This window comes from Gambusia affinis, linkage group LG01 (genome assembly GCF_019740435.1).
Source record: "Gambusia affinis linkage group LG01, SWU_Gaff_1.0, whole genome shotgun sequence".
NCBI lineage: Eukaryota > Metazoa > Chordata > Actinopteri > Cyprinodontiformes > Poeciliidae > Gambusia > Gambusia affinis.
The window spans coordinates 17865346-17887685 of NC_057868.1; the positions used below are offsets into that span (position 1 = coordinate 17865346).

The 22340-nt window shown below is 40.9% G+C and overlaps 1 protein-coding gene across 1 annotated transcript in view; it reads left to right on the forward strand.

Moving 5' to 3' along the window:
* Positions 1-22340, forward strand: part of LOC122829404 (kelch domain-containing protein 8B-like) — a 147158-nt gene that overhangs the window by 100201 nt on the left and 24617 nt on the right. Inside the window, exon 4 of the mRNA XM_044113937.1 lies at positions 2419-2643. Within this exon, the coding sequence (XP_043969872.1) occupies positions 2419-2643 (225 nt within the window). The remainder of the gene's footprint in view (positions 1-2418; positions 2644-22340) is intronic.

The following is a 22340-nucleotide window of genomic DNA, read 5'->3' on the forward strand; positions in this document are numbered from 1 at the left end:
TGAAAAATGCAGGCAACACTGTACATTGAACTGTAAAGCATGTGACACCCTCCTGTCACCAGGGCACACAGGGTGGCTGCCTCTGACAAACTTCCAGTGGCAGCCCTGATGGAGAAGAAACGAGGCTCGCCGCCCAACTACCTCACAGACTTACTAGCATTCAGATAGACTAAATAAAAGGAATTTGTCATGAGAAATGTAGGCAATCAGTTTGCCCAGCTATAAAATTTTAACTATGTGAACACAGAATACGCACAGCACAGCCCAATATGTGGGAGCCTTTCCTGACTTAAAGTTTATTTTCAGACTTATGAATATGTTAATGTTAACTACTCCTAATGTTTCTTACTTCTTCCCACTCCTTTTTGAGAATGTCAAGATTACTGTGGTACAAAAATATATGTCTTGCATTCCTTGTTCTTGTGCATGATTTTATACTACAATCATGTTCAAAATAAATAAAAATAGAAATAAAGAAATAATAAAAAATATGTCTGTTTTTTTAAAGGTTTTGTCGGCTCTAGTGGTATTTATTTGACAGTGGTCAGTCAGAAAAGTGGGTTGTGAGAAACGGGGAAAACATGGCAAAGGTCAACGGCATGAAGGCTTTTAATACCAGAAGTGGCCATAACACATTTTATCTCTCAGAGATTCTCTCTCTTTATGAAGGCGGTGTGGCATTGAGGTCAACAGATCAAAAGCTGACAGAAGACAAAGTGAACACTACAATCAACTGTGAAATGCACTGTGAACAACCAGGGTCAAGGGACAAACAGCCGTTTGTTCTTTTGACGTCACAAAAATCTGTGAAGCACTTTGTTCAATTTTTCGATGTTGTAAAGCATATACATAATTATAGGTCCATTGTGTTGTTGCTTCAAACTTGCTGTCTTTCACATAAAATTTCCCAAAATGCACAAACAAGACATGATAAAGTCATAGAGGTATGGATGCTTTTGGCAGGACTTCAAAAGTCTCGATGTAGAATATTGATCTAACGTCCGAATAACCTGCTGATTCACGCAGCGCTCACATCCACGGTATTCTGCCACATTCAACCGATCCTTTTTCTCTGAATCTCTTTCCTTTCTCTCACGCTAATGCTTCCCACTCAGTTCGACTCTTTGTCTCACTATCAGTATCGATCTCCATGTTATCCTGCCCACTCCAGCTGACCCTCTTCCACTTTCTTCTTCCACTCCTCCACATTCTCCTCTTTCAGCCACTTCTCTCCGCAATTTCTCTTTGTCACTCCTTCATTCCTCCTTTTTTGCTGTGATTTGCCCTCCATTGATCTTTCTCTTATCTCGTAGCCCTTAGCAACTGCATCTTGTGTGTTTTCTACCTTCCAGCACCTTTCTTCAGTGCTTCTCCTCCCCTCTCTGTCGCCAAAATCCACCCTGTTCACTCAATGCCCGATTAACATACTACTTTCTCTTTGTATCAGTGTTTTCCAAAGTTAAGTCATGATTTATGAAGGCATATAACTAACCCTAGTTATTTACTCCTAGGGGAGCACCATGCTGCTGCGCTTTGATTTTCAACTCGAAACGAAATGTGGTCTCAAAGCTGTTCTGCACGCTTGGTAGATTCTGATATAAATGCCACTGAAACTAAGTGACAGTGGAAGAAGATAGAGTGAAATTTCAAGCAGGGACAACTAAAGTTGTTACTCAAATGTCTAAATGGCAACCTTCTTGGAAGTTCATTCAGTTTTAAATGAGATACACCACAATTTGATGGTACTTTTTTATACTCTAATCCAGCGGCTCAAAAAGTGGCTGTGCACTTTACACAACAATCTTATCCGAGGCTTTGGAACCCCAGTAAATCAAAGTAGCTGCGTTTCCATTGACCATACAATTCTGTGAGTTGGAATTATGAAAATAAATTTGCTGACTTGAAACAAGGCAATTTTGAAAAAAATAAATAAATAAATAAATAAAAATAAAATAAAAATCACGTTTTGGCTGTATCGAAACAGATGTATTTCGCAAAACTGCGTTTCTTACTTAATCAAAACACTTGTAATTGCAAAATTGTGTTTTTTCAATATTAGTTGATTGGAATATCAACAACGTTTTTTTTGCACATTTATAATGACACAAAGATCGATTGCCAGTTATCACAGAAAGCTGATGTCAGTTGGATTTCACCAGCAGAGGTTTGAAGACGACTGATCAGGCGTGGCTGGTTTGGATAGGTTTTCCCTGCTAATACTGAAATCATCATTTGGAAACCACATTTAGTATTTTGCCAGTTTATCCTTATATTGATCTTGAATTTGCTTGTTGACCTGAAACGTATAAGCGAACAGAAAAGGAAAAAAATCAGAAGGAAATGTGTGAAAGATGTAGGATGACATTATGTCTGCTATAAAAAGAAAATATATTTTTATAAGTCTTCCTCATTCTCCAGGTGGACGTCAGGGAAAGATGCCAGTAACGGCACTGGAGGCTTTCGACCTGGAGATGAAGAGCTGGACTCGGTACCCCTGCATCCCCAGCCGGAGGGCGTTCTCGTGCTGCGCTGCCAACGAGCGCAGCCTGTTCAGCCTGGGTGGGCTCCAGCAGCCGGGGCCTCACAATTTCTACTCCCGACCTCACTTTGTCAGCACTACAGAGGAGTTTGACCTGGATCAAGGTACGTGGTTATTTAACAGTATGTACTAACATAAAGGTACAATTAATTCATGTTAAGCTAATTTACAGGCATATTTTATGTAAGGTACCTTACATACCTACCTACATACGGCTACCAATTTGATCCAACTTTTACACTTTATATTCCATCTCTCTTTCTCTCTCGCTCTCCATCTCTCTTTTTCTTTCCCTCCCTGTGAGAGTGTAAGATTTCCATTAACACACCGCTCAATGTAAATTAAACACCAGTGTAGCTAATTATCCAATTGGTGCAATGAATGTGCCCAATCTCATGGAACATATAGTTGTGTAAGTGCCTTACTACCTTACTTTTAATGAAGCTCTCAAACTCATCTTGGCTTGTCCCTCAGAATATAAGAGTTTTATGGTGGTTATATAAAGCAGGAATAAATCCGCTAAAGTGATTGTTGCAAGCTGGTTGCTGTGATGATTTATTTACATGCTGCAGTTTTCAGTGGATACTCCAACAGTCCTGAAAGGTTTAATTAATTTGACTATGGGAGACCAGTGACCTGTAATCTGTCTGCTACACACTTGAATACGTTGACATTTTCACGCTGCATGAGTGTACTTAACCTTTTCTGTTACAGAATACTAAATTAAGATGCCTTCTCTGCAGTCGTCATCGCTTCCCTGAAAAAGTTCAGAAATAAATGTTTTTTTCTTTTTTTTTGGGTACATTTGCTACTTGAACTTTTCTCAGCTTTCAAAAACATGGTGTGAACAAAAAATAAAGCTTTTCATAATGTCACCATAAGGAAAATAATCAGTCTTGTGAACCTTCAGGCTGACAGATTCCTACACACACAAGACATTTTTCTCAAACATTGAGGACAGATATTTTTTATGTTCTACCAAGAAATTACAAACAGAAAATATTTGCTATATGTATGTTAACATTTCTTTCTGAGGCAAGAAATCATGGGATTTCTGAGCTGCTACTTTTCTAACTTCCTGCTGCAGCCAGCTTTACTGTAAGGATAATGTTGACTTGCAATTAAAAAGAATCAACAAATGGAGACGATTTCAACTGTTTTTTTTAATTTTATCTCTTTTTTACAGTGCTAATATTAGCAACAGCAAAGTTGCTGTTAGCTAAAAGTATATCTACTCTTCCTGCTACAAATATTTCTGTTGCGTTCAATTGGATCTCATTCACCCGTTACAACTTCAGGGGTTACAGCCTCCTGGGTTTTACGATTATTACCAGATAGAATAGCATTAAAACCAGGAAGATAGAGCACATAACACCAGTTTTAAAGTCCCTCCACTGGCTCCCTGCCGCTCAAACAATAGACTTTAAAATACTGTTGTTAGTTTATAAATCACTGAATGGTTTAGCACCACAATACATTAAAGATCTGCTGCTGTTGTATAAACCTTCCAGAACTCTCAGGTCTTCTGGTTCTGGTTCTGCTCTGCATCCCCAGAACCAGAACCAAACGAGGAGAAGCGGTATTCAGCATCTATGCACCAAAAATCTGGAACAAACTTCCAGAAAACTGTAAAACAGCTGAAACACTGACTTCCTTTAAATCTCAACTAAAAACCCACTTGTTTAGAGTTGTATTTGAAACGTAATCAATTGCAAATTTAAACATAAACATATAGTACATCGCATTATTACCGGGCTGAATGGCCCGTTACCTTCAAAACTAAAACTTTTTTGGTCAAAAAGTCAACAAGATATTCAAGCATGTAAGCAAATAAAACCTTATATTTTGTCCTACAGTGAACAGGAAGTGAGTAGTTGCACCTTTTCTCACACCTATCATCAGTCAGACATCAGTGCTTTATACTGGCTGTTGAGCGATTAAGTGTCTTCTGTTAACCCTCAAAAGGTCCAAATAATCAATACTTGGCTTTTTTGTACAGTTTTCAATTAAAAACTAATTTATTCATTCCATCTTAAGTGAATTAGGAATTTAATCTATTTAGCTTCCATAATGAAGAGAAGGATGATGGCTTTGCTCCTCTGCAGAGGAAAGTAACGATTCCTGATCAGAGGTAACTAAATCCGGCAAATACGCTTTGATAGGCAATAGTTAACAAGTTCTGGATTACTTGAAATGTTACATAAGCAATTGATTGAAGCAAAGACTATGTACTTGGATCTGCTTTCATTATGAAAACTTTCTTCTGACCTTCTAAATGTTGTTTAGCAACTCTGGTGAATGGTGCAATCTTTTCAATGACGTTTCTGATCAAACTCGCATTCATCTGATGAATTTTAAAACGTTAGTTTTATGATTCAACCTTCATTCATCTCACTAATCATCAAATAAGCTTTTACCAACTGACATTAAATGTGTCTCTAAAGCTCACGGTGAGTGTATGTGATCAGTAATGTATAATTTTTAAAGCTGCATTCATGCTGGTTTCTATCTTGCTATGTATTCAGTTTAAAACAAACACACAGCAATACACAATAAATGAATGAAGGGGATTTTGTAAATCAATTAGTCCTGTTTGTCTTTGAGTTCTATGTTTTGCTTTGGATTCTCTTGTGTTCTGAGTAATTTACCTACAGATCAATGACAGTCATAGTGTTTCGCTGCATCATGCATGAGTGTTACTTTTCCATTTCATCTCTCTTTTTCTTCCTAGAATTGCTGACATTTCTGAGTATATCACTTTAATGCAATGAGTGCCTCCACACAGTCAGATAAATTATACATTGAGCGATGCTGTTAGTTTCCCCGTAAGTTTCATGTATGTAGCATCCTGAGGTGAGTGAAGCATTTGCTTAGAAGAAACTGAGCATAAATAATATAATTAGTTTATTGTTGTGATCTATACCTCAAAACCTCATTGATTTTGTAGCTGTTGTGCACATACAGTATAGACCAAAAGTTTGGACACACCTTCTAATTGAACTCAATTCTATTAGAAGCATGAACCTCATGCATGATGTATGAAGTTTGTGGCACTTGTATTGTGAAATTTCGTGTCACTACCAAAGACTCCATGGCTGGTTTGTTTGGTATGCTGCACAGTTAAATGTGCAAGTTGCAGGGCTGGATGATATGGCTGAAAATGTATCACAATATAAGCTTTTCATATCAGTCAATATCAATCTGTTGTGTTCTGTGTTTTCCTGTGTATTTATTTCTAGTTTTCTTGTGTGTCTGAGTCTCTGTGTTGTCCTGTCTCCCCGTGATTAGTTCCCAGGTGTGTCTCGTTCCCTGATTACCTCTTGTGTATTTAGTGTCACCTGTGTGTGTCTGTCTTCGTCGGGTCCTACGTCAGTGTCAGTCAGTGTACGTCTTGCTTCGTCCGTTTTCAGTCTGTGTATGTCGAGTCCTCGTATCGCCTGTTGCTACCTGTAGTGAGCTTCAGCCTCCCGCTCAGCAGTGCTGCCAGGTCTGTGGACTGTGTTTTCTGTTTATTTATATCATTCATTAAAACTCCTCTCACCTCATCTGGGTCTACTGCGTTTGCCTCACCGCCACCAACACACCGCTTCATGACAGAAGGACCCGACCAAGCTGAACGGTGAGGCACGCAATTACCATCATGGACCCAGAGGAAATAAAAGAATTAACGGAGACCATACGCGAGTATGAGGCTGCCATGTCCAAGCCGTACGCTGCTACAAGACGGCTTGGATTCGCAATCCGGTTGGGTCTGTTGCTGGATTACTGGGTTCCACGTTTTCCGCTTCCTGAGCTGGTGGCATTGCAGAGGGAGGCAGAGTGGGAGCGTGAGGCAGCGCATGCTGTCATGGCTGGAGAACCGCTGCCTCCCAGACCCCAAACTCTGTCCTCTCGATCCACCACCCCCGTTCCGCCGTCTCAAGAGCCAGCAGCAGACCCTCCGCAGCCGGAGCCGCCAGCAACACTTCCGCCACCCGAGCCCGTTCCTGCCGCCGCTCCAGCCGGCGCACCCGAGACTCCTAGTGCTTCCCCCGAGACTCCTAGTGCTTCCCCCGAGACTCCTAGTGCTTCCCCCGAGACTCCTAGTGCTTCCCCCGAGACTCCTAGTGCTTCCCCCGAGACTCCTAGTGCTTCCCCCGAGACTCCTAGTGCTCCTCGTCGCCGCCCCCGTGTGGCCCCAGAGACTCCTTGTGCTCCTCGTCGCCGCCCCCGTGTGGCCCCAGAGACTCCTTGTGCTCCTCGTCGCCGCCCCCGTGTGGCCCCAGAGACTCCTTGTGCTCCTCGTCGCCGCCCCCGTGTGGCCCCAGAGACTCCTTGTGCTCCTCGTCGCCGCCCCCGTGCGGCTCTAGAGACTCCTCGGCGCCGCGGACGGCCGCCGGACAGCCTCCGTGGTTCCCGCCTCCTGCGCGCGGCCGCCGCGGACAGCCTCCGTGGTTCCCGCCTCCTGCGCCGGGCGGCCGCGGACAGCCTCCGTGGTTCCCGCCTCCTGCGCCGCGGACGGCCGCCGGACAGCCTCCGTGGTTCCCGCCTCCTGCGCCGCGGACGGCCGCCGGACAGCCTCCGTGGTTCCCGCCTCCTGCGCCGCGGACGGCCGCCGGACAGCCTCCGTGGCTCCCGCTTCCTGCGCCGAGGTCGGCCCCCTGACCACCTCCGTGGCTCCCGCCTTCCTGTGTTTCCGCCCACCCAGTTGGGTTTGTTTTGTTTTTGTTTTTTGGACTTTGGACCCTCGTGTCTCCGCCTATTTGATAGGTTGTTTTTCGTTTTTTTTCCATAGACTCTGGCCCCCCGTCCAGCTCCCCTCCACCCACCCTTGTTGTGTTTCAGTTTTTGGGCGTCTGGGAGCCGCCCGTTAAGGGGGGGGTACTGTTGTGTTCTGTGTTTTCCTGTGTATTTATTTCTAGTTTTCTTGTGTGTCTGAGTCTCTGTGTTGTCCTGTCTCCCCGTGATTAGTTCCCAGGTGTGTCTCGTTCCCTGATTACCTCTTGTGTATTTAGTGTCACCTGTGTGTGTCTGTCTTCGTGGGTCCCTACGTCAGTGTCAGTCAGTGTACGTCTTGCTTCGTCCGTTTTCAGTCTGTGTATGTCGAGTCCTCGTATCGCCTGTTGCTACCTGTAGTGAGCTTCAGCCTCCCGCTCAGCAGTGCTGCCAGGTCTGTGGACTGTGTTTTCTGTTTATTTATATCATTCATTAAAACTCCTCTCACCTCATCTGGGTCTACTGCGTTTGCCTCACCGCCACCAACACACCGCTTCATGACACAATCAGTATTGATTAGTTTTAAATATCTGAACTACTGTCAAACTGCCGACATGACTGGAGGTGTGACTAGAGAGACTTCTTTTGTCCAGTTTTCTCTCCACACTGTTTACTTTTAAGCAGTTATGAGGCACAGTGGCAAAACCTGAAACTGCTGCTGCGCAAGTTACTTGACAAATTGTTGCTAGCTAACCAAAGAGTGAATGTGTTAGTTGTGTGTGTGGTTATGGATTGCAGATCAATTAATATATATTAAATATTGAATATTTTATTAAAGGTATTATCTACTGATATTGATCACGTATATTGGGATATATATTGTTATTGACTTTTGTTTTTTTTAAAGTATTTATGACTTTTTTTTCTCGCGTGGTTTTCTACTTACCTGCTTTGGGTAATATTTAGTCGCATTTCTTTTCTTAAACGGTGCATTTCATTTCACTGTGGATTCCTTCTGTTGTTTGGGAGTTACATCTTCTTATCTCTGTCATTCCCTTTTCCATTTACGGTATGTTCCTTTGAGTGTTTTTCTTCCTGATGTACTGGGGCAGCATCGCTGTGACTGACATGCTGAGATTACACATCTTGAAAGCAGAGGCAAAAATAAAACTACCAAGAGGGCAGCTATCAAAGCAACTGCATTCAGAACTGCAGTTTCCTTCTCATCTAAAAAGAACTGCAGCCTGGCACAGAGCAGAAAGTAACAAAACATGCAAATTAGCTCAGCTTCTTGTGTGATTTAGTGAGGGAAATTGTGTAACTCACAGCCATGTTTGTGAATCTGAAAGACAAGGTTGCATGATTAGGCTCTTTATTGAAGTTGTGACCCCGGAAGGCAGTGGAAACATGAAGCAGGTTCATTACCTGTTCATGTCTTCTGTTTACTGGAAAATGTTAAATCACCATGATTTGCATTTAAATGTCCTCCACGTCAGCAGTCAGTGCTGCAGAGGAACACAGAGGCAAGCAGGGTTAATGGATGTCCTGGTGCTGGCTGTCAGTGAGTCATTACTGCGGGGAAGATACAGTATCACTGACTAAAAGCTGAAAAAGATACAGTAGCTCTTTAATTATAATCACTGCTTTTAGAGTTCAGGCAGCTTTCTTTTAGATGATCAAACATGCAAGCATAATAAACATAAAAGGTTGACCTGATATAGTGATTAACTGGTTGCTACCTGAGTAGTTCACTGTTGTGTGTGTAGGTGCATGTGCTGGTGTGTGTTTAAGAATAACTATTGGGAATTTTAAACATCCACATAAACTTTGCATAAAAATACCTTATGCTAATGAATCTGACCCTAGATGTCTAGCAAATATTTCGTTAAGATAAACTGTATTTACTGAGACATCTGTGGTTTATTCAGGCAAAACAGTGAGAGAGAGCAAGACTTTGAACAGATAACAGAAAGTCAAATTGAGCATTTGAAGATTTCAACCATTATCTGTAATAACACATACTGGGTTTGAAAATGTTTTGAAATGAACTGATATGGCGAAACCATTGCCTGGTAAAAACAAGCCTCTTGTTCTTCGGGTTGCTTCGTCCAGAGGGTCTGGACTCTTGGTTATTGAGAAATGATTGCTTTCTGGAGGCGTGGACTCGGTAGAGGTTTTAAATTTTACCCAATCGCTAACATTTGTCTGTGTTAGCTCGATGTTATGAAGCTTAATGGAAATTGCCTACACTGTAAACAAGCATGAGTGCTGGGCTGACTGAGGCAGCTGTTCATGTTAACTTCATATTTGGACACCTGGCCACCACAGACTGAGTGACTTCCTTCAGTTCCTCCGCTGTCATTGCTAAAACAGCAGGCGGAACACTATTCTAAAACAGCAGGAAGTCGACGTCACTTTTCTACAGCTTCTCCTTCTGATCACTACAGGAATCAAAGAAAGCTCACACAGGCTGTGATTACAGAATAGCATAGAAAGTCAATGGCCAGACTAGCAAAACTCTAAAGGCATAATGAACAACTGCATATGGCAAGACATTTTCTAAATAAATAACTAACTAAATAAATAAATGTGATTGAGGAAATTATCAAGTAAAAATAATAGCAAAGCAACAATGATAATTTATTGCAATAACTTCTCCAACACTTTATCGCCCAGTAAGATTTGTTGTTGGTACCTAATTATCATTGCTGCTTTTATATCTTCTTAAACTGCTGCTGTTCAAGAGAAACGGCAATGAGTTAAAATATAGATCAACAGTTTTACAAAAGGCTTTAATACATGTTCAATGAAAATCCAATTTCATTATGTTTACCAACATTACATTTTCTTTCAAAATGGGTGCGGCAGTGGTGCTGGGGTAAAGCGTGCGGCCGATGGATGGAGGCCTCAGAAAGCACAGGTCTGAGTCCCGGCCCCTTGACATTTGCTGCTTGTCTTCTCCCTCTCTGACAACCTGTTTTCCTGTCACGTTTATGTCAAATAAAGGCCAGTAGAGCCAGAAAAATCCTTAAAACCAACAAAAAATGTCTATTGAAAATTATTAAAACAAACACCTCAGAGTTCAACATTTTCGCTCTTCTATGTCATTTACTTATAAAGCAAGGCGCAGCGATTTCTCAAATCATTTCTACTACTAATGGCAATTTTATGACCAGCCCACATGCCTTCTGCATCTGCTGTACTAACACTGATAATCTGACAAACAGCTCTGCCGCTCCTAACGCTTTTCTTACTTTTTTGTCGATTAGGAAGGGGATGCCAAGCTGATGACAATAAAACAAACACGAAAGAACCATCAGTGGGTCTCTTGATCTCATTTGTTCCTCTCAACTGCTGCCACTCCCTCACTACTACTGTGTTTGATCGCATGAGAGAGTAAAATGCAACAGGTCAACACATTTATTTTTGCTGGGTGTTTCTGTGGCCATGTACCATGACATCAAGGATCTGTTGCCAAACTGTCTGATTGGGTGGATATGTATTCATTCATATTAATCTGGTATTCCAACTGACAGGTGCTGCAAACTACCATAATTATGTGAAGTATGAAGCTGCTTCGCTGCAGAAGAGGCGTGTATGTTAACTAAGATGGTGATTAAAGGATTGGCTTGCTTTTCAGTCTATTATCTAGTCGGACATGCTGTCAAATGAAGCCTATAAATAGACCCTTGGGAGCGCTGGTGGTGTGTGCTTGTGTTTGTTCATCTGGATTTTACTGTTTGTCTGCGGTGAAGAGGATGAGAGCGGCGCTGAGATGATATGTGGGAATGGCAAGGAGGAGTGGCAAAAAATCTGAAATGATACTGAAATGATGGCAGAAAACATCCTCGGTCGACTCAGCAGAGATTTGCAGCTGCGCTCGGAGAATCTCTGGATGCTGGATGGCAGTGAAATTCATTATGCCATATGAATGGCTGAAGTCTGTATCATAATAAGGCATGTACAGAGCGTGTCGTCTTTTCTGAGGGATGAGGCTGCACTCTGATATTTCAACAGATGCACAAAAAATGAAACGCAAGGTAGGATTAATGGTAGTCCTTTCTACAACATAGTCAGTGTTAATACTGGAGCGAGGTAAATAGCAGATCTGACAACAAAAACAGTTCTGACTACATGAATCCAGTAGCTCACAATCAGCCCCGGTTTGTTGCAGCAGTTATTATAATGTAATTTACCTGTTTTAAAATGTAAGGAATATTAAAACACCAACAAAGTTTAGTGAACAAAAAAAATAGTACTGTAGTTGTACCACTAGTGGAACAAGTCAGCGTCGGGCCGTGGGGCGGGGCTAATAACCGGGCCCGATACCCAAATGATAAAGCTCATGATAATTTAACTTTACAACATAGACATGCCTGCAAAAGCGGAGCTTACAAGTTTCACCACCACAGAGAGCGACTCTGTCATTCTGAAATCCATCTGACATACAACAAACCAAGACAACAACAGAAACACCAGGCTACTGGTCACTAATGATGGAACGACACAAATTCAAATCAGTTCAGAACCATGGAGGGTTCGGATCATTTTGAACAATTTGGGAGCCGGGGGCCCACCACCCCCTTTCTCCCCTGATGCTCTGCCTTTGAGTTGAACATTAGATTGATCTGGTCTTTTCAGGAAGAACATCTTTTCATCTTATTAAGAAGAACTGAGAGTTTTGTCAAATATTAACATTTGAATCCCTGGATTATTATAATCTTTGTTCACATGGTGCTGGTTTCACAGCTGTCACATTTTTATTCAAATGGAGATTTCCTTTCCTTACTCTGGATTAGCCAAATCCCTAACTGTATCAGAGAGGAAGAGATAGAAGTGATAGCCTTTCTGATGGATTCTTTTTTTGACATAAAACCCACTTTTGAACAAAATGTAAGCCCAAAAAATTTTACTTACTGTCAATCTAACTAGTTTAGTGTCAACCCAGGCAACAAATCTGTCTTAAACGGGGATGACCCATATGGAGGTGAATTGTGTAGCTGTGAGCTTTTTCAGGCACAGTGTAACTTTGCCCCTCTGTTATTGCGTTATTTACTTTCCATAAAATTTGAGAATTTGTAAATTTTATTAATCTCTCATCTATACCACCTTATTATTACCAGGTCAGAGGGGTACTGGAGCTGATCTCTGATGGATGAGAAAGGAGATGCACCCTGGACAGGTCAACTGGACAACCATGGTTGCAAACACACTTTTGAGTAATGGGTTTCTATTTAGAGAAACCCATTAGTCTAAAAGTCACAACTGCACTGGCAGAACATGCAGACTGCATGCAGAAAGACCCCAGGCTGGGCTTTCTTTCTGAATGCTAACAACTGCGCCACAGTGCAGCCTCTGGTATCCTATAATTAAACAGAATACTTTAATAAATAACAACAGGCAACTGAGTAAGCAAGTTCAAAGTCTAGCTTTTAGGATTTGCTCAGAGATGGAAAGAGCCCAAAGGACATAGTTAAAGAAAGTAAGTCATTTTAGTCAACTAGCTCAAATTTGAGATGCCTATTATGCTTTGTGGGTTTAAAGCTTGCTTCAGCTACATGGAGTCTAAACATTTCCACTTCATCACTTTCACCTCATTACAAAGTTTCCATCATGCTGACTAATACACAGATCCACCACATTTGTACTTGAGCTTCCTGAAGACCGTTGGATGTCAAAAGGCCTTCTTCACTGCTAATGAACCTCCTGCCTTGATGGTCCATAAAACTATTTACAATATTTCATTAGCAATTTCCTGCATGTGAGGTAGTTTAGATGCAGTATCTAACAAAAGTGCTGAACAGTGGAGAGGTTTTGTTACTAACACACTCCTTTATTGCAGAAAGTCTGCTAATTATATCTAGAGTTGTTCCAGATGCACAACTTCATCTGTGGTTTCAATGCTGTATATGGTAATAAAGTTAGCTCATTATTTATATACCAGGACAAAAAACAAATGTCATCTTTAGTTCTAAATGAAGCTATTGGAATGATTAAATGTTTATCTGATCACATTGCTAGAATCTGTATTAATCTATTTAACTCAGCAAATGGTCAAGTTACTTTACCTGTAACAATAAGTTGTTTTGTGGTCATTAAACTTTAGCTCAGTTCCTTATGTCTTCCACAAATGTGTCAGCTTCTGAAGCAGACACAAGCCAGTTTCTCTCTGCAGGAGGCAGTGTGATGTATAATTTGGATGAGAAGCCTAGGCCTGACTTGTAGCCTGGTTTATACAGTTCTGACATGGCATCTGTTGGAACTCCGCTTGGTTTTCCAGTACCTGAGACTGAAAGCTTCATAAAACTGGACCCAAAGGCCATTGTGAGCGCTCTCTTCTCATGAGTGTCTTGGATCACCAGGTCTTTCATTGAGACTCTAGTTTGTTTGCCTGAAAAGTCTGGTTTGTATGAGGAGGTGTGAATGTGTAATCCAATTCTGATCCACCTATAAACCTAGGTCTCAGGCCTGTTGAAGTGAACTATTTGCTCACCTTAGTGTGAAACTTTCTTGGTCATGGTCTGGATTGCCGTTTGGCTTCTGCGTTCTTTTGCTTGTGGATAGTTGACAATAGTGTAAGAAGTCTAAATCTGGTGTTGAAAGGCTGATAGAGAAAGGTTTGTAAGGCAAATACTGAACCATGTACTAAAATAAACCTAAAACACGTCTATGTTTACCAGGAGTCTCTTTGTGCAATAATCTAAAGCAATGTCAAATATCAGTACAAAAACATGTCATACTACATAACATGTCAGCTGCTATGGAGCCTCTAGTTAGTTTTCACCAGGTCAAACTTGGGTTAAACGTCTGTCCATGAACTGACTTCTGCAGGAGGGATTACACCCATCAAGCAAAACCAAAATCAGAGCGTAAAACCAGAAGTACCACATCAGTTAGGCTCTGTGTATACCACAATTTTTACTGAGATATAGTGTACACCTTTGTTATTATTTTAGGCCAAAAAGCTCATAAAAGGATCCCATTTCCTTTTATGAGAAAACAAAAGAGCCAGAAGATCAATGGGGTTTTCTAACATTAGCTCTGTGCTGTTTAACTTACCGCTCACACAGAGTGAGTCCATCACCGTATGTGTCAGACATATCAAAGCCTGTTATTCTATGCAAATTTCCAAGCAGCTTCTGTAGATTTGCTGCCCTTTAGAAACACAGTCGGACTGCCCATTGTTAGGAACACATCTGAGTGTTTGTGTTTGATGTGAAAGGCCAAATGTAAAAGTTACAGTAGATGAACTGAATGGAGATTATTTGAACTAAAAACTCCCACACAGGAACCGATGACAGCGTGCCAACATGAAACATAAAAAAAAACACAGAACAGATGGAAATTTTACTCTGCTTCCAATCACTTCATGAATATTTGAGCACCTTCTCACCCAACTAACACGTGAACACACTGAGGAGCAGATGGACTGCAGGTTTGACTGACATATATGTAAATATAACCTTAAATCAAGAATGATGTACATCCATGTTACATCCTAATCCACTGGTAGGCAAAATTTGCACTCGTCACATTACAGCCACCCACTTTAGAGTATTTTATGTGATCGAACAACACAATGGAGTGCATAATAGTGTAGTAAGAGGAAACGTATGCATGATTTTCAAAAATTGTACAATTAAAAATCTGAATTTTGTGACTGTGATAATCCCCCTGAAGACGTTAACAGTTGGGTTCTAAACCAATATCCCACTCTTTACATAATGCCTGGTTCACACAGCAAGATTTTAAAATTATTGGCCACTTTTTCAAATATTGAGAGACCCTCCACACAAAAAATAAATATAAAAAAGTCTTAGGTGTACCAGGTTTGGTTGCTCAGTGTGTCATCGCTTACAAACACATCACACACAAACCGATTTCACTCTCCAACATTCAGATGTCAGACAGGAAATCTCCCAAAACCTCTCAAGACCAAACGTGGGTCTAGAGTAAACAAATATGGCCGACTGCGAAAAAGCAATGATGATAGTTGTGGACCACTCAAATTAGTCTAACTCCCACCGGACTCTTTGGTCTGTAATTGCAGTTTTTTAAAAATAATTTTTATTAGAATTCCCCTTTATGTTTCCATCACATTTCTTTGTGATTGGCTACACTTCACATTCAACAGGCTGCGTTCTCGTTTGTCCTCATGGACCACCAGACACGGCAGGAATCTCTTCAAATTATCTTAAGAGCCGTATCGATAATCAAGTCATCCTTAAGATTGTCGGAGGGTGGGAATAACGGGAATAAAGATGTAAAAATGTTGTCACCTGAACTAGGCATAAATCATTGAACTCTGTCAGTCCAATATCTGAAAATGGAAAGAGGATGGTAGAACTATGAACCTACAGAGGCACAACCATACATCGAATCCACACAAGGACAAGCACTAGCTCTCCACTCTATAAGTTAGATTCTTATAGAATAGGCCTGAAAAAAGCAATAAAAAGTCCTGCTTTCACTTCCCCACCAATCCTATTCTGAAACTGGAAGCTAGTCAGAGTTGATTGAAAGCCAGATGGAGCTATAAACATGAGTATCGTGGAAGAAAAACAAAAGGTTCCCTTCCCACTGGTCACTGCACCAAACTACAAGGAGGTAGATTAAATCAAAGCCTGGGTCTAAATACAATCACTTCACAAAAGCTCTCCGTACAATATCACTGTGACAAAAAATAAGAAGAATCTTACTCTTTTTGTGTGTAAAACCGATTGAATCATACCCCAAAAGTCTTATAGCAAAAGGTATTGACGTATTGACTGAACACAAATGGATGCCTAATTGTTCTGTTTTTATTTTTAATATATTTTATTTTACAAAGTGTTTCTTCTCTTCCTTCCTCTTCACACTTTTGCTCAAATTTGTGTTGATCTATCATTCAAACCCCCTATTAGAATGTTGTGCTTTTAATGTGACAAATTCAAATTTTTTTTTTCAAGGCTCTGAATATAAAGAGACATAAACAGAATTAGTATTAGAGCCACAGTTTGAAAAGCAGAATCAGTGAGATGATTGTATAAGCTGAAAACAGAAACAGCCACAAACATGGCAGCATTTTAAAAATCAAAACAAAAGAAAAAGCTTCATTTTTTTATGATTGAGCCAGACTTACTGCAGGTATTATGTTGTGATTGCACACAACAGATTGCTGATTTTTAACATTCTGCTAAATATCAGCTGACTTTTAGTAAGATGTTCCAGCCAGCTGATTGCATCTCTTTCTATTAAAGTGATGCCTGCAGAATAATGACTGTCTACAGAAGTCAGGGGAATTCTTCCACACTGGGGGAGCAACGGGGGCCCCAGAGGTCTGCAGCGATGACTCAAAACCCACCAACTGTTGGTAGACATTTTGAACCACAGACCTGTTCTCCGCTCTCTGAATCATCCCTGTCATGTTTACACTCTGACTTGAAAGTGCTCTGAGATCTTAATGTTTAGATATTGGGTAGTTATTTTTTTTTCATCCTCAGTTCTTGTCCCCTGCAGTTTTGAAAGTTTTGCTCTCTTGGAGATGTCTGTCTTCCCAGCGTGTGCTGTTATGACTCCTTTCATAACGCACAAAGCTGAGAATCGCTGCTAGTCGAAGGCTGAAAAGGTGGGAGCCAGGACGAAATGGGTGACTCACCATAGCTGCAGTTTTATAACGTGGGATACTGTAATACGTCTCAGAAATGCATATGTTTATGAGGAACATACAACTTTAACAAAAAGGAAAACCTATTTGCTTATGATTTGAGCTGAATTGTGGTGAAAAGAATTCTGATGAACCATGTAAGAACCACGTGGATCTGATTTGCCATTTTTGTTCAACAGAAACTGCATGCTAACTACAATGAACCACATGTTTGGCAGTCCATCCAGTTTTTTGTTATTCCATGATTGTGGAAATTAATGCAAAATCAACAAAATGTAAAATATAAATAAATAGTTGTACAATTTCTCTGTGTCAAATGTCAAATGTGTCAAACACTCTTCAACAATGAGCATAGCACAAGCTAATTCTTATGCTAGCGCCAGGCATGTGTGTTTGTTTAGGTTGTATTTACCCAGAATGCCCTGCACTGTGGTCTGCTAGCTGCTTTTGGAGCGGTCTTCAGTCTGCTCAGCGTTCACACAAGCATTCAAACTGCACCAAAGTTCCCCTCAACAGAACTGAGACGTAGGTTTTGGGTTGGACCAGAGTTCACCTGTTTAGTCCACATCAGAGTTAGAATAGGTTTAACGTGTTCACATCTCCTCAAACGAACCGGACTTTGAAGGCAAATGAACTATAGTTTGAGTAAAGGCAGACTGGAGAGAACTAATGTGAATGCACCCACAGTTTACTTCCTTTTTCAGGTCTGTCATGTTTAACGCAGTCGTTTAAAAAGCATAAACAACACCAAAACTTTTGAAAAGTAAACTTATTGCCTTGAACACTAAAAAGGAAATGGAAATGGTCTAGTTATCTTCTGGTGGTAACAGTTAAACTTTGACATTTAGATGTTGACATGACCAAACATCTCTATGCAGAGGTAATAAGAGATCCAGCAGTTTTCTCTGTGATCCCATAGTTTTCTAGATTCTTATTAAAAACCCTGTTAAATTTGGCTCATAGCTTATTGTATTAAATCAACCATCCATAGGCTTAAAGATAAAATGTTTCTTTACCATGAAGCATGGCTGCTACCCACAGAGCATGAATATTTATGGGATTACTCAGAAGCCATGGATGCTCATTAGTGGATCCTATGAGACTCTACAGCCTGCATGCGCCTTCCTGAAGCTCCACTGGATCCACTGGATCCCCCTGAGCCATAATAGCCTGCTTTGTCCAGGACAAGCCAGGTAATATCCGCCATCATTCAGCAGGTAAACATTCAGGTGTTAGCAGCTCTCTTCCCGCCTTCCATAAAGCTGAGCCACTAGTGTGTGCCTAATGAAACAGATGATCGCAGACCATCACTGCCATGCAGAAAATTTTCCAAGTCCTCTTTTCCTTTGACTTTCTTCGCGCATCCTCTCCATCCTCATGAGGCTTGAGAGGATGCGGATTAAAGCATCGAGCTACTTTATCGATTGCTAGAGTGTTGTTCATCACATCTGCACTGCAGCAACAGCCTCATATTGTAAGATCATGAGTGTGTGTTAGTGTGTGGGTATGCCCCGTGAAGTAAATGTGATTATTAATGCATTCAGTGAGCTGCAAACTTGGCTTTAGCGTACAAGAGGATAGATGACAGAGGAAGGCACTGTAACAAAGAGAAGGTTTGTTAAGACTTTGTGTTGCACAAAAGATCCAAAAACCTATTTAATCAAGAAAAGATACAAAAAAGAAGAGAGATTTAAAGTTTACTAGCAGCTTGTAAAGTGGGATTCACTGCAGGGTTAAAAATATCCACACAGAAAGATAAAAAGTGCTAAAACTAGTAGAAACTGTCAGATGTACAAGTAAAGAAAAAATTCATTGCTAGGGAATAATAATAAAAATATAATAAAGCAGACAACATAAACACTGATCATAAGCAGAAATTCAACAATCAAGATTTTGTTGCTGATTTCTGGGCACCCCTTTCTTCTTTTTCTAAACCGATATGTCCAATTAGATTTTTACAGATTTGGGTATTTCTTGAAGAACTATAAATCAGATTTGTGTCTACTTTCTGCATGAATGGAAATGTTAGCAGTCCTGACATTTCTTTATGTTAACATAAACTAAGAATAACTAAGAATAAATAAAAGTCTGTGGAAATGTATAAGATGGACAGATGTATTTTTGTTTGTTTGTTTGTTTTTTTACAAGATGCATTCAATGTAGCTTCAAGCTTCAACAGCTTAATTTTTGATTAAAAAATCAAATTTGCTGTTATGGGAAAGTTTGGTAGGTGTATTGCAACATTACAAAAGCCTGTCAGGGAGAGAGAGAGAAAACAGTGAGCTGATTTTGTTTTTAACTATTTGCTTTATGCATGAGCTGTTAGGCACTTAGCACAGTTAGCATGATTAGCTTTGTTAGCGTAGTTAGTTTAAACATCTACCTCTGAGTGCATTTCTCCTACAGTCACTAAACAGTTACTTTAATCTAGCAGAACTCGCTAATTTATTAAGGCTCGACTATTTCTACTGCACACACTCCTGTGCCATCCTCTGTCCTCTGGGTGCAGCCTTTTGAATATTGATCAGTTTCTTTCTGCTGTAAGTTTCTCACATGGAATGTGCATCTCAGCAGAAAGCGGCAGCTTCAGGCTGCTGCCTTTGAACACATCATCACTGAACAAAAGGAGGTCAAAGGGAAAAAAACACTTCCTCACAGCTTATAGATCTTTACTGCTAACTTTTTGGTCACTCCCATACGGGAGAGGACTTCTTAGTGTTTAACCTCTGACGACGATCCAATGATTTTATCCTTCCATACAGAACTGATACATTCTGGTTACTTCACTGGCTTCCAGTCAGTTTTACTTTTTGATTTGTGATTTTCTGAGCATCATTTGTTTGCAGTGAGAACATACATTTTTATCTCTGCAGCAGTCTGACTCACCTCTGACCTGCTGCATGAATGCTTGTTTACTTACCCATCAGCCTGTTTTTGGCAGATATTAAACAATATTTGCCTTTCACTCTTATTGCTGACCAAATGACCGTTGACACGTAAAAAGCAGCCTATGTCTTTCTACATCACCCTGATGAAGATGGTTTGTGTGTTTTGGAGCAGATTCATCATCCAGCATGTCAGTAAGCAGATGCAGATCCCCCGGACCGTACAGGAACATCAGGGCACGCAGTGCGAAGGTTGACGCAGCCCAGTCAGGGATGTAGAGACAGGGAAGAAAAATCCCTCCTGACAGTGATTAACCTTGTTTGCAACACCTCGGATATAATCCAAGCACTTCTCTTCACTCTGCAAACACACCTGGTGATGTTCGACACAGAGTTCATTCAGAGCTGAGCTAGTCTGAGTTCTGGTGGCGGCACTGAGAAGGGATGACTTTGTAGATGAGATAATTCAAAATTTCATTCTCATCATGTGACTGATATTTCAGGATGACTTTGATGAGATTTTGCTTTATACATAAATACATATAAACACAATTGAATTAGAATGTATTTAAATTAAGCCAGACCTGCAAGGCTGACGTCACATTTGTTCTTATTTGCCATGTATGAGAGGCTAGATGACCTTTCAGCATGGGTTCAGTGAGGTAAGTAAATAAATCTTGAAGAACATCATGATTTGAGACATATTGTTGGCCATCCATCCATCCATCCATCCATCCATCCATCCATCCATCCATCCATCCATCCATCCATCCATCCATCCATCCATCCATCCATCCATCCATCCTCAAACAGCAGAGATGTGATCTTAAGGCCATTATTTTCCTACTCAATTCCTCTCGATTCTCTCTTCAGTTTTCCATTTGGGATTTATGTCATTGATCTGGATTTTTTAGGATGCATTTCAAGCGGGACAATTGTTATTGAGTTGTGAACCATTGCAACTTTCCACGCTGTTTCAGAATTGTAGTCTGCTTTTGGTTGTAGTTTGGCAATGGCAGCAGAGGAAGTAAACAAAGCCATTCAGTGTTGGTCACGCTTTCACAGCTTGCAGCTTTCACTAACAGCCAACTTGTTCAATTTGGCACTTCTCTCTTTGCCGTGGGGCATGGTTGTTTACAGCGCATGCAGTTTCCTGTAAGCTTCATAGCGTAGTGTCCTTCACGGTCAATCCGGTGCACCACATACATCATGGCCAAGCATTTGCGGTTGGATTCTACGCCTCCAGTTTCTCAACTACCAAAGGTCCAGACCCTCTGTATGGAGCGACGCATAGAACAAGGAGCTGCTTCTTACCAGCTTATACCACCATGTTTCTCCAGGTGATATATATATGATGGTATATTATAGATGCACTATGGTTCACAGACAAATCATGGCAGTGGCATAGTTGTTGATGGAGAACAATTTTACATTTTTGTCTGAAGTCATGTTGTCGTTAAGGCAAACTAGCACAGCCCTGACCTCGGTGTAAATCAACAGGAAGCATGTTTGTCAACTGAAGGGACAGTGCAGCACACAGTGGGTGTTAATCACTGTCAGGAGGTTTTGTCTGCCTGTCTCTACATCCCTGACTGGGCTGCGTCAGCCTTCGCACTGTGTACCCTGATGTTCCTGTACGGTCCGGGGGATCTGCATCTGCTTACTGACATGCTGGATGATGAATCTGCTCCAAAACGCTCGAGCAGGGGTGGAAACCATCTTCATCAGGGTGATGTGGAAAGACATGGGCTGATAATGTTGCTGCTGCTACATCCGCATGAGAGCATGTCATAAATGTCTCAAATCATGATGTTCTTCAAGATTTATTTACTTTTTTTTTTTAAGTCAGGAGCAACAACAAACTCATGATATGCTTGATATATGTTTCCTGCTTCCAGCTACAAGGTCAAGTTGTGTTTGGATAAAAAGAGCAGCGACTGAACAAACGGTAGCAAACCCCAGAGACTAAGAGCCAGAGTCGTCCTATTGCAGCTCACACAGCAGAATAAAACAAGAGTTCAGCAGTGGTAGACAACTCTAGGGTCTGTAGGGACAACTGTAAAAAGACATTTTACAGTTGTGTAGTGTCTCATCCAAGGGGAATGAAAGATTTAAACCTTTAAAGGGAGGAGAACTGTGGTTTCACTACCTGCAGCTAAGAAAACAATAATCTCTTTGATTTTATAAATGGAGTTATATTCTTGTTGCCCTGGTCTGCTTGTTGGCTACATTCAGTGTAGGAGTTTGATTTCTGCTTTGGCATAGACATAGGCCTGCCACAATAAGCAATAAATCAATAAATCATTTAATCACATGTTAAATTAATTTGAGCTCAATCATATTCATTTGCAGGATTTATTTCTGTTTTCTGCTCTCTCTCTCTCTTTCTCTCTCTCTCTCTCTCTCTTTCTCTCTTTCTACCAAACATTGGATGACAAAAGTTTTCAGTCTGGTGCTTTAGTCTCAACTATTCCATTTTTTTTTTTTTGGACAGTTGTGTTTACAGAGACTTCTTAATGCCTTTTCAAAGCAGTGTGTGTGTGTCTGTGTGTATCTGTGTGTGCGAGCAATGCTG